A 17,404-nucleotide genomic window follows, 5' to 3' on the forward strand; every position below is an offset into this window, starting at 1 on the left:
TTTCCAAGAAACTCCTAAGACTGCATGATTCTTGTCGTCAGATCATTTAGTTTCAATCAATTTATCTCCCCAAAAAGATTAATTTCAATCAACTGTCCTAAGAGCGGTATCCGTAAGATTTCCCACGAATAGCGGTTGCAGCTTAGAAATTTTGAACTGAATCCGTAGTACGTGAGAGAGTGTGAGTCATACCATGAGGCTCTCCGATGAAAGACAGAGGTGTGTTTCTTATGACTTCGGTCACGTAAAGGGAAAAAAAAGAAGGTAGACACACGCAGGGCAGAGCGATGAGTGATGGAAGACAGAGCACCAGCAGCTATTCAGAGGCATTTGTTGACGCATTGCCCTCGGCAACGTGTACAGTGGTGGTGTCTTTTTGCAGCTTTCGGAGACTTTGTTCTGCGACAGCCGAGGACAGGCGGTCCGGACAAGTCAGGCGTCTCCCGTGACCTTCCGATGGGCAGGGTGGCGCAACACGTGAGCACGCGTCCCGGTGATGGGCACGGGGTTCAAGCCCCACACTTGCTATATAACGCTGGGGCAGCCGCCTCTAAGCTCATCTCAGTGCAGCTGGCCCCCGCAGCGACTCCGACATGGCCGCCTCCGCCGCCGCCTGCCGCTCGCCGCCGCTGCTGCTTCTGGCGTTGGTCATCACCGTCGTCGCACCAGCTTCAGCCCTCCAGTTGCGTGAGTAGCCACGTTACAGGCTGCGAAGACGGCTTAGTTTCGCTGCTTATCAGACATGTACTAGATGTGGTTGCCAAAACCTGCTTTATTTGGTCTAAACTCGCACACACGCATACAGCGGTTGCGCAAAAGTGTGGAAACACCGCAAGAACAAACACATTACCGTGGCTAATGAGGTGCAGGAAAGTTGTTGACATTCAAAACAGCTTCCACGTATCCCGGAATGAATATAGGTCCTGTGTGATTTCCAAGGAAATTATTCTTGAAAAACAGTCGCAAGTTCAGCTATCGAAGATGAACGTGCACAGCAGTGAGTTCTGTTGACTGTGGGGGCCACGAGAGATGTGACGACTCATCCTCGAGCTCGTATAACCAGTCCCGGACGATGCGGGCTGTCTGAACAGGGACCATTCGTCTTAGAACACAGCACCTGTTGTATCCCGCCTACACGTCAAATATGGGGTGCCTAAGAAACCTCCTTTCTCGGATCGCTAGACAATAATTCAAGTAAATCAAATGAGAGAAGTATACTATGGAAAGTAAATGATTAAAATACTCTGTGAGATACGGATGTGTCACGAGCAAAAGACAACAGACATACAAGAAATCTCTTCAGCATATACAAATCGTAATACAAGAAAAGTAATGCAGTTACTAAGTCGCTGCTATACAAGTGCCTGTTCTTGATGCCACTGTGGAAGTCGTAGAACTCGCAGAACTGGCTAGTCTTAAATTGTGCCGCGGCCAGGCGCTTACGCCCTCTTCGTGCCGAGGGCGCTGCCGTTGGGGTGTCGTCCTAGGGAGGGGTTGGTCCGCGTGCAAATGGATAACGTCTTATTCATAGGCCTCTCTGCTCTGACCTTCCAAAGCGGCGTGCCGGCGCTTGACTTTACGCTCACTATTGAGGAAAAACATTGTAACAGGGGAGGGACCTGATCAGCCAAACTGGTCACATGTTGTTGTTGTGGTCTTCAGTCCTGAGACTGGTTTGATGCAGCTCTCCATGCTGCTCTATCCTGTGCAAGCTTCTTCATCTCCCAGTACCTACTGCAACCTACATCCTTCTGAATATGTTTAGTGTATTCATCTCTTGGTCTCCCTCTACGATTTTTACCCTCCACGCTGCCCTCCAATGCTAAATTTGTGATCCCTTGATGCCTCAGAACATGTCCTGCCAAACGGTCCCTTCTTCTTGTCAAGTTGTGCCACAAACTCCTCTTCTCCCCAATTCTATTCAATACCTCCTCATTAGTTATGTGAACTACCCATCTAATCTTCAGCATTCTTCTGTAGCACCACGTTTCGAAAGCTGGTCACATAATAGAATGAAATTTTCACTCTACAGCGGAGTGTGCGCTGATATGAAACTTCCTGGCAGATTAAAACTGTGTGCCGGACCGAGACTCGAACTCGGGACCTTCCTTTGCCTTTCGCGAGCAAGTGCTCTACCAACAGAGCTACCCAAGCACGACTCACGCCCTGTCCTCATAGCTACAGTTCCTCCAGTACCTTGTCTCTTGCCTTCCAAACTTCACAGAAGCTCTCCTCATTCTAGAAACATCCCCCAGGCTGTGGCTAAGCCATGTCTCCCATTTCCTTTCTTCTAACCGAGCGAGGTGGCGCAGTGGTTAGCACACTGGACTCGCATTCGGGAGGACGACGGTTCAATCCCGTCTCCAGCCATCCTGATTTACGTTTTCCGTGATTTCCCTAAATCGTTTCAGGCAAATTCCGGGATGGTTCCTTTGAAAGGGCACGGCCGATTTGCTTCCCAATCCTTCCCTAACCCGAGCTTGCGCTCCGTCTCTAATGACCCCGTTGTCGACGGGACGTTAAACACTACCCACCACCACCATCCTTTCTTCTAGGAGTGCTAGAGCTGCAAGGTTCGCAGGAGAGCTTCTGTGAAGTTTGGAAGGTAGGAGACGAGGTACTGGCGGAATTGAAGCTGTGAGGACGGGGTATAAGTCGTGCTTGGGTAGCTCAGTTGGTAGAGCACTTGCCCCAGAAAGGCAAAGGTTCCGAGTTCGAGTCTCGGTCCGGCACACAGTTTTCATCTGGTCACATAATTCTTCGCAGTTATGCGACCTCACAGAGTAATCATAGGGCCTACGGAATACCACGATATGACTACGCAAACCATCACAGAACCCCAGCCATGGTTCAATCTTGCGATGTAAACTCGGCTAGAAGTTAGAAACACTGTGAAACAATACTCATCTGACCAAAATACTTTCTTCCATTGCTCCATACTCCAGGTTTTATGGCTTCGGCAACAACTTTTCCTATTACGAGCATTTGCAACTCTGATGAGAAGTTACAGAATTCACTTCGTCCTGCAATTCCCTACTTACGGAGCTGCCTTCTTCTTGTTTTGACGCAGAGAGGATTTGCGAGTGCGACATTCAGTCCTGCAGTGGTTCTTGCAGCTCTCGTTCTTTTATCTTCCGTCACAATCCTCTTCAACGGCAGATTGTCATGATCGCTCTACACACACGTCCATCCTGGTTCTGACTTACCAGGTGACCTTTTCCACTGTCGCTGTATACGGTATAAACCTTCCACACGGTGACTCTTGAAACAACAAACACTTGCTTACGGAAGCATCCACCATACCAGCAATTTGACCACGTTCGTATGCACTGAGCTCCGACATGACGCACTTACAACTAGACACAACGCTGTTCCAATCACGACTGACACTTTATACGTATCCAGGACATTCCACATGTGCCGTTAGTGGCGAAATGCAACGGCCCAACCTGCCGGCTTGGCTAGCACCTGCGTTTATGTTCAGTCATGCATTTCTCGCGGAGCTTCTATTAATATGGTCCAACAACTGTGTAAGTTCTTTTTACAGGAAACTCTTAGAGCGAATTCTAAGCATAAAACGTTAGTTAGCTAAGTGAGTCGTCGAGAGGGATGAATAAAGGCATTCACAAATTTAGTCCACACGATGTCGTCTAACATAACATTTTCCAGTTCCAAGTACGCATGCGGGGGTAGGCTGTTGTTACGTGGATAGGCGGCACTGCTTGACACCCATACAAGCTCATTATGATCGGGCGTTAACAGCGACTACGCCTGTACGGCCGGCTACTTGCGACTGATTGCCTGCCAGCGACTTGCCGCTGAGGCATCCTTCTTGTCGACAATGTAGCCATGTCAATCATCGCTGGATACATCTATCTGCTAAAGCGGTACTCTAATCGGTCCCGTCAAAGTCGCTTGTTTAGCGAAAAGATCAGGACAATGTGGGAAACTATTTGACATCATAATTTCTTTTTTCTTTTTTTTTTTTTCCAACACAGTCGCCTGTTGCTTAGATGCAATCTGTTATGCCACTAAGTGAAAGTCTAGCAGATCCTCAAATTACCTATTTGCGGCTGCTATTATCTCTTCACTATGCTGAGTGCACTTTCCATCGACAAACGTCTTCAGATATGTAAATAAGTAGTAGTAAGCAGGTGTCATTCCTGGTCAATGGTATGAATTATCTAACAACTGTTACTTCAAATACCATAACTTTCCCGTTGCCCAAGCATTTTCTTTTTAAATCTGGCAAAACGCAGATGCTTCTTCTCTTGCAAAACAAACCTATTGCATATTTTTTCATTCAACTGGTTGAGAATATTTGCGTAGTAATAGTTTCTTCATGTGTGAGTCCACGGCCTCAAAGTAATTTCTAAATGCTAAAACCATTTTAAAGCCCCACCAAAGGCTCTCAGATTTTTTTTATTTATCAATTTTATTGCAACATGAATTACATTTCTGACCAGTTTCAGCCTATCGACATTTTCAAATCCAGCTGTGTCGGTGAAATGTGTATCGTATTTTAAAACTATTTAGCGTTACGTGTGAAACAGAATCCCGTTTCAACAAACACGCCGAAAACAGCATATATCGTCTCTTCTAATGTGACAGATATTTTAAGGACGCTACAGAATATGGAAACAGGCCGATACTGGCTACTAATGTAACTCATGACGCAATAAAATTCATCCACTTAAAGGAAATAAAAATTCTGACAAGTGAAATAAATGGCTGTAGCTTCGTCATAAGTTGCATTGAGAATTATAAGTTTTTATTTCTTGATGTGACTATTTTCGGACACCCGTGTCCATTTTAAAACCATCCGTGCCGTATGTGTGACAAATACAGGCGATAGCCCATGTACAGAAACTGTCCCTGCAGCAAACAAAGCATATACCGCCGACTTAAAACAGAAAATTACCAGTTTGCTTCTCAGTGTAATTTATGACGAAGCTACAACCATTTATTTCACTTATATGAAAATTTGCGGACCTATTTTTCATCTGCAGAATGCTCCAAGTTCATAAAAGTCTTGGCAGTCTGCGGTGGACATATAAAATGCTTTCAGTATAGAGAAATTTGTGTAGTAGCCCACAGTTATAGCGTTACGCGCTCGAAGGTAAGAAGTTGGAACTTAGCCTTCCTGGTGCAAGTGCATAGCCTTCTAATACATAAAACGCTGTTTTATTGCTGCCTTTACGTAGCAGACCAACGTATCATCTACGGTACAAATTGGGGCACAAAAGAAGTTGAATACTTTTAATTGTTCAAACATAGATGAGAAATCCGGTTTCGTATTTACAAGAACCTCCCATTTGCTGATCATCCAATAACACATTGTGCATGTTCTAATTGGTTTCGACTGTGGTTTCATTTTTGAGACAGACATACTTCGTGTGCATCATTTTCTTAATCAATACAGCAGTTTTTCAATCAGCCACCCAGTGCTTAAATGCCGAAATTGACGGTGCACACTCTTTATAAACCGTACAAAAAGAACGTCATCATATTTCGCTGTACTGATTTCAAGGTCTTACGTACATCACGACTAGTTTAGAAAGACGTATAAACCGAATTTCTCAAGCAATTGGCAAGCAAAGAATGATCGCATCATGATGGTACAACAATTTATTACATGAAGTCTGTTGTCAGTTCACCACCGAAACCTGTAACTAAAACTATTTGCGATTGTTTTTCGTAGTTTAATATTTCTGCACATTTATATATACTCTCATTTTAACGAGGCCATTCACTGACTGGTACTCGCCTCATGTAGGGGAGACATGCCTAAATTGTACCATTTTTGAGATTTCATTTATTATAGCCTAAACACTAAGTTTCAAAATTATTTAACCACTGCCATTCTCATCAACAGGATGTCGTTCTTCGCATGTAAAGTAAAGGATTGAAATTCCGAGAAAAATAAACACACTGTGCTTAATTTTCTAAACATCCCCAAGCGGTACAAATTAGGAATCTGGTTTCTCGATTTGTTCCAGTGGGTGCATAAATTGTACCACCCCTATCTTTCTGAGCTCAAAGATGTATACTACTCTCAAGTATAAGGAAAGTTGCATATATTAATTCTCACCCCTCTACAGGCATTGCAATACAAATTTTTCCTTTATCCCCCCCCCCCCCCCCCTTTCACCGCACTTTTCATCAATTCGCGTTTTGATTTTCATGAATATGATTATTTTTCCGTTCGATCTTCCTCGCACAACTCGCTGTACCCTTTTATGAATGGGTTTCTGTGATGGCTTACCCACAGAGCCTCCAAAACTTTTTTTTTTTTTTCGGGCGGGGCCGCGGGTCTATATTTCTTCTCTTGTGATTCGTTTACTTTTATACCATGGGCTGTTTATCAGCTTATAGGCTTCTTGGCTGCTCCTGAAGTTTTGGTTGGAGCTTTCATCATTTTCTTCGGATTCCGCGATATCTATTGAACGGAAACCTTCATCCCACTTTTTGCCTGCCATGGTGGCGATGATATTACGGGGCAATCAGTTTCGTTCTGCAATGCTTAACGGAACTATTCTTATGTCCGGCATGCTTAAACCGAAACTCATCTATTCATGTATAAGAATCTACTCTTCCAGTTTGTTTTCAGATTCGATGAAAAACACTTTAATGCGGCCAGAAACTTTTATATACCTGTTTACATTTTATTTCTATTTTGAGCATGCATCTTAATTGTTGGCTAAGGTACATTTTGTATGAGTGCAAATTCATTTAATACACGATCTTCATTTAAATATTGTTTTACAGCCAAATGCAATTCATCTGTGCACCACTTCCCATAAAGCCTTTCTGTGTCCATGTTGTATTACAAAATACTTACTTAATTAACGCTTTTGGTCTTCACCATACCATTTATAAACGTTATGTGGCAATAATAATAGTAAACGCATTTTTAAAGCCTGCTATACGATCACGTTTATTAAACTGCACCAGAACAATATCTAAAACTTCTAGCGGTACATTTTCTGTTTTTCAGTTTGCTGCAAATCAACCAAACGTACATTCTCAGAAATTTCTTCCCCAAGGTGTAGATGTGATACTAGTGGACCTCTCTTGGCCCTGTTTGAGAGTGCTAGATTGCTTTTGATGTCGTCATTGCTCCGTCCGTCATGGGTTATTCTGCTGCCTAGCTAGCAGAATTCCATAACTTCATTTTTTTAGTGATCACCAATTCTGATGTTAAGTTTCTCGGTATTCTCATTTCCGCTACTTCTGAGTACCTTCTTCGATTTACTCACTGTCCATATTCTCGACTGATTACCTTATTCATTCCATTCAACACATTCTGTAATTCTTCCTCACTTTCAGTGAGGATAGGAATGTCATCAGCGAACCTTATCATTAATATCCTTTCACCTTGATTTTAATCCCACACTTGAAACTTCCTTTTACTTCTGTCATTGCTTCTGTGATATATAGATTGAACACTAGGGGCGGAAACCTACATCTCTGTCTTACACCGTTTTAATCCGAGCACTTCGTTCTTGGTCTCTCACTCTTATTGTTCTCTTCAGGTTCTTGTACATACTATATTTTACCCGTCTCTCCATACATCTTATTCCTATTTTTCTCAGAATTTCGGACATCCTCCGTCATTTTACACTGTCGAAAGCGTTTCCCACGTTGACGATTGCTAGGAACGTGTCTTTCTTTTTCTTCAGTCTTGCTTTGTTTACCAGGCTCAACATCAGAAGTGCCTCTCTGGTGCCCCTACCTCTCCTAAAGCCAAACTGACCGTCATCTAAAAGATACTAACTTTGCTTTTCTATACCTCTCTATGTTTTTCTTTCAGCAACTTGGGTGCATGAACTGTTAAGCTGATTGTGCGATGATTTTCGCACTTCTCGGCTCTTGCTATCTTCGGAATTGTATGGATGCTGTTCTTCCGGAAGTCTTACGCTGTATCGTCAGTCTCATACAATCTACACACTGACGTGAATAGCCGTTTTGTTGCTACTTCCCCCAATGGTTTTTAGAAATTCCGATGGAATCTTATCTATCCTTTCTGCCTTATTGCGTCTTAAGTCATCCAAAGCTCTTAAATTCTGATTCTAATGCTGTATTCCCATCTCTCTACCCTATCGACTACTATTTCTTTTTCTATTACGTCATCAGACAAGTCCTCTCTCTCGTAGAGGCTTCCAGTGTAATCCCTCCACCTATCCGCTCTGTCCGCCGCATTTTACAGTTAATTTTCCATTGAACTCTTAAGGTTACAGCCCTTGCCTTTAATTTCACGGAAGGTTCCTTTGACTTTCGTATATATGCAAGTCAGTCCTGCAACAGTCATTTCACTTTCGATTATTTCACATACACTGAAGCGCCAAAGGAACAGGTATAGGAAACTGGTACAAGCATGCGTACTCAAATACAGAGATATGTAAACAGGCAGAAGACGGCGCTGTGGTCGGGAACGACTATTTAAGACAAGTGTCTGGCGCAGATCTTAGATCGGTTACTGCTGCTACAATGGCAACTTATCAAGATTTAGGTGACTCTGAACGTGGTGTTGCGGTCGGCGCGCGAGCGATGGGACACAGCATCTCCGAGTAGCGATGAAGTGGAAATTTTCCCGTACGACCATTTCACGTGTGAATCGTGAATATCAGGAAACCGGCAAAACAACAAACTTCCGACATGGCCGCGGCTGAAAAAAAATCCTTCAAGAACGGCACCAACGACGACCGAAGAGAATCGTTCAACCCAGGAGAAGTGCAACCCTTCCTCAAATTCCTGCAGATTTCGATGCTGGGCCATCAAGAAGGGTCACTCTAAGAACGATTCTATGAAACATCATCGATATGGGCCTTGGGAGCCTACGGCCCACTCGTGCACCCTTGACGAATGCACGACACAAAGCACTGCACCTCGCCTGGGCCCGTCAACACCGACATTGGACTGTTGATGACTGGAAACATGTTGCCTGGTCAGGAGAGTCGCGTTTCAAATTGTATCGAGCGGATGGACGTGTACGGGTATGGAGACAACCTCATGAATCCATGGATCCTGCGTGTCAGCAGGGGACTGTTCAAGTTGTGGAGGCTCTGTAATGGCGTGGGACGTGTGGAGCTAGAGTGACATGGGACCCCTGGTACGTCTAGATACAACTCTGACAGGTCATCCGTATGTAAGCATCCTGTCTGATCACCTGCATCGAGTCATGTCCATTGTGTATTCCGACGGACTTGTGTAATTCCAACAGGAAAATGCGACACCCCACACGTCCAGAATTGCTACAGAGTGCGCCAGGAAGACTTTCTGAATTTCAACATTTGCGCTGGTCACCAAACTTCCCAGACATGAACATCATTGAGTATATCTTGGATGTCTTGCAACGTGCTGTTCAGAAGAGACCTCCAACCCCTCGTACTCTTAAGAATTTATGGACAGCCCTGCAGGATTAGTGGTATCAATTCGCTCTAGCATTACTTGAGACATTAGTCGATTCCATGCCACATCGTATTGCGGCACTTCTGCGTGATCTCGGGGACTCTTCAGGATATTAGGCAGGTGTGCCAGTTTCTTTCGCTCTTCAGTGAATTTGCTGTACCCATTCCGCATTGGCTTCGATCCACTTCCCATTTATTCCAATCTTAAGTGACTTGTATCTCTGAATTGCCCGGAACATTTTTGTACTTCCTTCTTTCGTCGATCAGCTGAAGTATTTCTTCTTGTACTCGAAGTTTTTACACAGTTCCTTTTCTGCACATATGTTTTTCTCTCCACCATCTGTGACTGCCGTTTTAAAGATGTCCATTTCTCTTTACTTGAACTGTATGATATGCTGTTCATTATTGCAGTATCTATAGCCTCAGAGAGCTTCAAGTGTATCTCTTCATTCCTTAGCATTTTCGTTCCACATTTCCCTGCGCACTGAATCTGCCTGACTAGTCTCTTCAACTTCATCCTATTCTTCATTATTCCCAAATAGTGATCGAAAGTCTGTATCTGCTCTTGGGTACGCCTTACAGTCCAGTGTCTGATTTCGGAATCTGCGTGACCTTGATGTACTCTAACTGGAACGTTCCCGTATCTCCCTGCTTTTTTCAGTTTCATCTTGTGGCTTTTGAACTAAGTATTCGCTATTACTAGAGAAAATTTATTACAGAACTCAATTAGTCTTTCGCCTCTCTCATTCCTACTACCAAGCCCATATTCTCCAGTCACCCTTTCCTCTATTCCTTCCCCTCCGACCACATTCCAATTCCCCTATGACTATCGGATTTCCCCTTTACGTATTGAATTACATGTTCTATATCGTCATATACTTTTTTCATCGCTTCTTCTTCTGCTTGTGACGTCGGTATGCATACCTGAACTATTGTCGGTGATGTTTTGCTGTCAATTCGTATGAGAACAATCCTATCAATTAACTGCTGACAATAACTCACTCACTCCCCTATTCATTCTGCTTTATTCATATCGACTGCTACTGCCATTGTACCACTTTTCCATGGCATAAATAAGGAAACGCTACAATATAGGCAACTCATCCCAAAGTTGCATTAATCTTTCATTTACATCCACACCTTCATTGTAATAATCTGCAAGTTCTCAATCGTTTATACGTTATGGTGCTAAAAATACCATTGGAAATGGCTTAATAACATTTAAATAACGCAATGAAATCTCATTACTTGTAGATTTACAAAAAGTATTCCAAGTACTATTACGATTGCAACAAGGATGTGGTTTCTTCGAAGTAAAAGTTCTTCCTTGATTGTAATTTCCTTAAGGAAGGGAGAGACAAATCTGAACGAGGACGACTATGCCCAGACCAGCATCGCAGCTAGGGTTTCACTACGTCGTTTGGTTCTCATTTTCAGTTCGTTGTGAGAGCAACAATGAAAGAAGTTAATGCAGCCTGCATACTATTCATCCACGTCCAGATAGAAGGCCACACGTTACTGTGACGGAAGCGCGCTGCGCACCATGGTGCCCGTCACTCAACATGAGAGCCATCTAAATACTCATCGGAATGACGCAGAGATGGCTATCAACAAAATATTTCCTTTTTGCGTCGGTAAATGTTTTTTCAGTAACGTATGTTAATACTAAACTTGGTCTGTGAAACTGTTTCACTTATACAGCATTTCAAATCAGTAGTCCAAATGGATTACCTCGAATAGTATGTCCGACACAGTCTCTTTCTAGAAACTGCATTAATAGTGGAATTGTAGCCAAACTTAGTGAAGGTTAATGAGGAATGTGTTTCTCAGTTTGTAGCTACGTGTATAAATTAAAACGTGTCCGATTTCATTTGAAGGTGACCCACTAATAAGGGTTTCTCAAAACCGCAACGGCAAGTGAAAATGGGAAAGAGTGCAGTATGTTTTCAGTAATCAGGGGTTGAAGGTGTATGAAATAGACGGCTCCTACGACATAACACAAGAGAGATTGCAGGATCAGTTTGCGACATGGGTATCGCAACAACTAAACGCGGAAGAAAAGTAAAAAAGTGCTTATCAACACAATTTGAAGACCTTTAGAAAAATGTAAGTGATGTTGTGTGCCGATTAATTACTAAGGGGGCAATCACCAGATCGTTGGACTTCCTGTTATTTTCACGTCTAAGCATACCTGTGCCCGGAATATACTCTGCACATTTTGAAAAAATTGTCACTGTTACTGATGGGAATTCAGCACACGTCTAGGAATCAGACGTTAGAGATAGTATTCACTAATTAGAAAGTCGGTGGGCATAGTGGGTTAATTTAGAAGCCGAACTACAGTGACGAATGGGTACTTTTTACTTAAGAAAACGGAGTGCTTAACTGCCAGACAGAGATTTTCAAACTTTCATCCTATGGTGAACAACAGATTGGAGCTGCATAGAGCGATCAATTACATCTTCACATCCGTACTATGCAAGCCGTCTTGATTACAGGTGTCCTCGCGCAGCATTGTCACTTCGCTCTTCTCCTGTTATGGCCGTGCGGTTCTAGGCACTTCAGTCCGGAACCGCGTGACTGCTACGGTCGCAGGTTCGAATCCTGCCTCGGGCATGGTTGTGTGTGATGTCCTTCGGTTAGTTAGGTTTAAGTAGTTCTAAGTCTAGGGGACTGATGACCTCAGAAGTTAAGTCCCGTAGTGCTCAGAGCCATTTGAACCATTTTCTTCTTCTCCTGTTCCAGTTGTGACTGATGGTATGCGGATAAACGAATATTGGCTACTCTGTATGTGAGCCCGAATCTCTAACTTTACCTTTATTGCCTCTATTGAGATATGTATAGGTAGGATCAATATATTGATAGACTCGTTTGGGAATATACGTCTATGGAAACGGATCAGTAGCCCATACCTCGATGACACTCCCCTCTCTAGCAGCCTGCGACAATAGAGAAAGCTGAGAATCTCTGTGACGCTTTCACGCTTACTGCAACAAACCGTGTCCAAATGTCCTGTTCTTCTTTCTAGTTTCAATGTTTGCTATATCAGTGCTATCTCGTAACGCTCTCACGCTGTAGAGAAACTCTCATGTGTCGGTCGAACGAAAACATTGTAAGCTACAGAACGTCGTTAGAATGCCCATAATCAGTGTAATATCTGCCTCCCCTACGATCAGTTTATTTGGTAGTCTCACTTTAAGACGGCCCGTACGTGTACTCCTAGATGTTTAATGGAAATGACTGTCTGCAGCGATTGTTCGGCAATCGTGTAATTAGACAATAGCGGGAGTATTTCAGTTTATTTACAGGAAGTACGTTACATTTGTTTACGTTGAGCGTCAAGTGCCAGCTCTACAATCTATGTCGAGTCTCCGTAGGTCTGCCTGCATTTCGCTACATTGGTGGACTCTATGACACATTTAGCCGTCAATAACAGCAATTCGAAAAGCACTGCTCATTTCAGAGGTATTGACCATTATCATATTTCACTATGCCTGCTACGTCGCTTATAGCATTTGACTTTTTCAGATTCCCCGAGTTAAAAGACTTGTGTTAATCCTTCAGTGATCTTGTCTGTAGCTTTAAGATTTTTCGCCGGCATTCCTGTTCTATGGTTCTAGAAATAATCACCAGTTTAACTTTTCTCTCTTTCTTGCTTTCAGCCGAATACATCAAAGCGTGTTCCAGAAACGATCCGGATCTCAATGCTTGTGCATACAAGAACGCTCTGGAAGCTATACCGAACCTTATAAAAGGTGAGTACTAATTCTTAATGGAATGCATATCGATAAATATAAATGTGCGAAGATATAAAAGGGTCTCGAGGATTACTTTTTAAAAACGAATCAAATAATTTTAGTGAGTTAACAGAGTATCTAAGCGACAAACTGCTTGTGGGAATCACAGACCGTACCATGATAAAGGTGATGGTACGGTATTTTTCTCGCAGAGAATTATTTAATTTATTCAGCTGTTCTTATTTACGTTTTAACATGTTTAGAATCTAAAATGTTGTCTGCAAGAGCGGCATATCTTTTTCACTCACCTTATGGAGAGTTTGTGAGGCATCGTCTCTGATCTTGAGAAATTGCAGATTTATGTTATGAAGGGGATTTTTTTGAATCGTCGGTCTTATCACTGGTTTGGCGCTGCCAGCCACGAGTTCCTCTCCAGTGCTAACCTTTTCATATCAGAGTAGCACTTGCAACCTACGTCCTCAATTATTTGTTGGATGTATTCGAATCTCTGTCTACATCCACAGGGTTTATCCTCTGCAGCACCTTGTAGTACCATGGAAGTCATTCTTTGAAGTCTTAACAGATGTCCTATCATCCTGCCCTTCCTTGTTCGAGGCAGTTTTCTCATTTTTTCCTTTCCTCACCGATTCCGCGGAGAACCGCTTCATTCGTTACCTTTTCAGTCTATCTGATTTTCAACATTCTTCTGTAGCGCCTCATCTAAAGGGCTTCGATTCTCTTCTGTTCCGGTTTTCCAACAGTCTATGCCTTACTACCATACAATGTCATGCTCCAAAGGTACACTCTCAGAAATTTCTTCATCAAATTAAAGTCTATGTTAGTAGAATTCTCTTGACCAGGAATGCCCTTTTTACCAGTGCCAGGCCGGTTTTGATGTCTTCCTTGCTTCTTTCGTCAACGGCTTCTTTGCTGCCTAGGAAACATAATTCTTTAACTGAGTGACCGCAGCGCTACAGTCAGAGAGATACGTTGTAGTCGCCAGCCGGGAACCAGCACCGGCAGAGGAAGCTCGTACTTTCTTCTATCTCGTGGCGGCATCGGCTGCTCTGGAACCTACGGGCTGAGGTCGTGCGATTCGGATGATGATTGTTCTCACGCGATTCTTCGACATCACCTTGCTACAACTACAAACGTATAGTTCACATCAGGCGGTGCAGACAACGAACTGCTCCTTTTCCTCACAGTCTCATACACTGTACTTTCTTTTACTGTATAAATATTTATCTCAACACTGCATAGTATTCTGTTTCTTAAAAATAAACAATTAATATCTGAATTTCTAAGTTACAGTGAATGCAGTAATATAACTGTTCTCGAATGAAGAACAAAGGAACTTCAGTTCTATCGAAAATGGGTCCCATTAGTCTCGTTAGTTTCAAGTGTTGTTGACTGTGTGGTAGAAGTTATTTACAGGATAAATTTAACGTAAAAAACAAATCAGTAACATCTTCATCTGTCTTTATTTGTAGTTTCATTTAATAATCGGTATTACCCTACGCCATCTTCAAGCCCCTGACAGACGTGTAGGAAGAACCCCACCTCTCTAAAAATTAAAATAGGGGCAATGTTACAGTCACTAGTATCCGTATACTTCTTTTTAACAACTGTAACTCGTTATTTTGGATGTACAAGGATTGACATTCGTCCTACACGTCAGTCAGTGTGCCTGAAGATGGCGTAAGGCAACGCAGAAACTGGCAGCAAAATAAAATAAAATTGTAATATAGACGACTGAAGGTGACTTTGATTTGACATTTTATAGTGAGGTCCCGCAACCATCGTGTATAGAGATATAATTACAGAAATTTAACATAGGCTTCACAAAAAATACCTGCACTCGCACGCTACTTCGAAATGGTACGGGGTTGTAACACCACACTGTTGTGTCAGTACAGCTGGATGTTCGTAGACAGCTCGCCGATCCACTTCTAGCTCGGTTCCGTTGGGGAGCGTTTCAGACGCTACGATCCTAACAAACCAAATACTGGGTGTCTTCTCATTTCTAGGCCAAAATGTAAATAAATTAATTAAGTGGAGTAACTAGAACAGAAAGTAAGAAGGACGAGGATTATTAATTATGTCCAGCAATTATATTTGAAGCTAAGCGTACAGCTAATGTTCCTGGTCGAATAAAATCTCTAATTTTTTCAATTGAAACGATAAATAATATGCTACTGAAGTGACATCGGGACGCAGTCTGTAATTAGTGCAACAAAAAGATTCAGGGTTCGGGATTGGGCTTATTTGTCTGTTACGATGACTCGTTTCTTTCCGCAGAGATGAGTTGTGATATTTCAGTCTTGTCTCCACTTTGTCATATTTGTTATTCATTGCAAAAACGTGGAGTAAATCCGTTTACAGATAAAACAAGTCATTTATTAAATGCCTCACTGTCACTTACGCAGGCCACAACAAATACTGTATCACTTTACCAAAATCTTTAGCCGGAATACGTTATTTATCATTTGACGGACTGGTGAGCTGTATATTGTAAGTTTCTTCGAACTCGGAGCTAATAAAGTTACACAAATACGTTCATGGCTGTCAGATAACGCAACAGCCTTTTCCTTCTGTGTCTCGCACGTTTTCGTTGATTATTCCACGAAGCTGGAAGATTCTACAACGTGCGCGCCTTTTGCTCGGTGGGTTTTGCGCTGCCCATTATGAGGTTTTGTAGCAATACGGATTTGGAAAGCAGCCACTTCTACACAAAACGGGTGGATGCCTTCATTTTCAAACAGAGAGGTACTGTCATCACTTAGCACTTCCTATTTATCAGAAGAAAGTCTGAATTTACTATATTCTTTCCTCTATTAAATTTTCATTTGTTCAAAGCATTTTCATCTTCTTTAATTTAAGGATCTACCTTCCCACCTCGAAAATGAAGTTTATTTCGCGCTTAACACACAACGCCATTTTCATCGTTTTCCTACATTTTTCTTAAAGATTATCAATTACATTTTCTGAGATCTAGTGCTTAGTGCTTCGCTGAGGTCTATGTGTTTCACTTTTCTACTGTTTTGTCGTCTCAGAGCGTATTTCAAAGAACGTACCAGTTCCAATAGCACCGCAAAAACTTCAGCTTTACACTCATTTGTGTTTTGACTTTTATTTAAATCGTCATTGTTACGTCTTGTGCGGAACCACTCTCTCGTGATGGACTTACTACCAAACATTTGAACTGGCACACAGGTTTACGAGTTTTGCGTGGCACGAATCGGTGTTGAACATTTCGTATAACTATTAACACGAAGTACTCGTCCATGTGCGACTTCGTTATCGCGTTCACGTGACGACATATTTTTTTCCGCTACATTTGTTAAAATATAGCGTACCACACTCTCGAAATTCCACAAGTGACCTCATTTCCTCGTTGCTTTTAAGTTTATTTCTGGAGTTAGTGTACTCCTAATCTTGACTGCAAAAGGAAAAGGTTGGTGGAATAGATAGAGGGCCTCACGGATTAGTGTATTTGGTTGTAGAGGGAAGCGTGGGTAGGGGGAGAGAGAGAGGGAGGTAAACTTTGTGAATGTAGGCCTGAACTTGATTCAATAAGCAGTATTAGGAGGAAGTAGGGTGAAGTAGTTATGCAGATAAGGAGAGAGGTTATCGTGGAGATCTGCATCAAACCGGTCTTCAGACTGATAACTAAAACATCAATCATTAGCTATTGAGAATCCCCATCAATCGTACATTTGTGAAGGTAGTTCGTTTTATGTTGACTTGGTTAAGGTTACAATGTCCTGTATTTGCGTTCACCATTTGAGAGATTTTATATGTGAAAAAAGGGAATTGTGTTGGACACAGTGGTTGATTGAGGGAAGCCTTTCCCTCGAGAAATGACTTCGATCTTGGTGCTTCCTTCACCTGCTCGTAGACCAATGAAAGTATGAAGGATGTTTGTTTGTAATATTTCCTGTATTTGCAAAGTAAACACACATTTCCGCAAAAAGCAATCATGGATAACGTGTATAAATCTTACTGTGGTGTTTCAGACGTATGGCCTTGGTACTGGCTTCGGGGAGACACAATTATGAAACGTGCCGAAGAGGCCTGTATGATAACAGTTGCTCCGTTTCGCAGGTGACCGCCAGTACAACGTTCCGCCGCTGAACCCGCTCAAGGTGACTGAGATCAAGGTGAGCGGCGGCGAAGGCAGCGTAGGACTAGATATCACTTTCAGTGACGTCAGCTTCCACGGCTTCACTGAGGCGGTCGTCAAGGAGACTAAGTGAG

At 42.7% G+C, this 17,404-nt stretch overlaps 1 protein-coding gene and 1 non-coding gene across 2 annotated transcripts in view; both read left to right on the top strand.

Moving 5' to 3' along the window:
- Window positions 1-560: 560 nt before the first annotated feature.
- LOC126457262 (protein takeout-like) overlaps window positions 561-17,404 on the top strand; it is a 38,054-nt gene continuing 21,210 nt past the window's right edge. The window contains exons 1-3 of the mRNA XM_050093426.1: window positions 561-687; window positions 13,073-13,165; window positions 17,252-17,399. Coding sequence (XP_049949383.1) covers window positions 594-687; window positions 13,073-13,165; window positions 17,252-17,399 — 335 coding nt within the window. The 5' untranslated portion in view covers window positions 561-593. The remainder of the gene's footprint in view (window positions 688-13,072; window positions 13,166-17,251; window positions 17,400-17,404) is intronic.
- On the top strand, window positions 2,659-2,733 carry Trnas-aga (transfer RNA serine (anticodon AGA)). The gene has a single exon. It is a non-coding gene; the product is annotated as a tRNA-Ser (tRNA).

Source organism: Schistocerca serialis, chromosome 2 (genome assembly GCF_023864345.2).
Source record: "Schistocerca serialis cubense isolate TAMUIC-IGC-003099 chromosome 2, iqSchSeri2.2, whole genome shotgun sequence".
NCBI lineage: Eukaryota > Metazoa > Arthropoda > Insecta > Orthoptera > Acrididae > Schistocerca > Schistocerca serialis.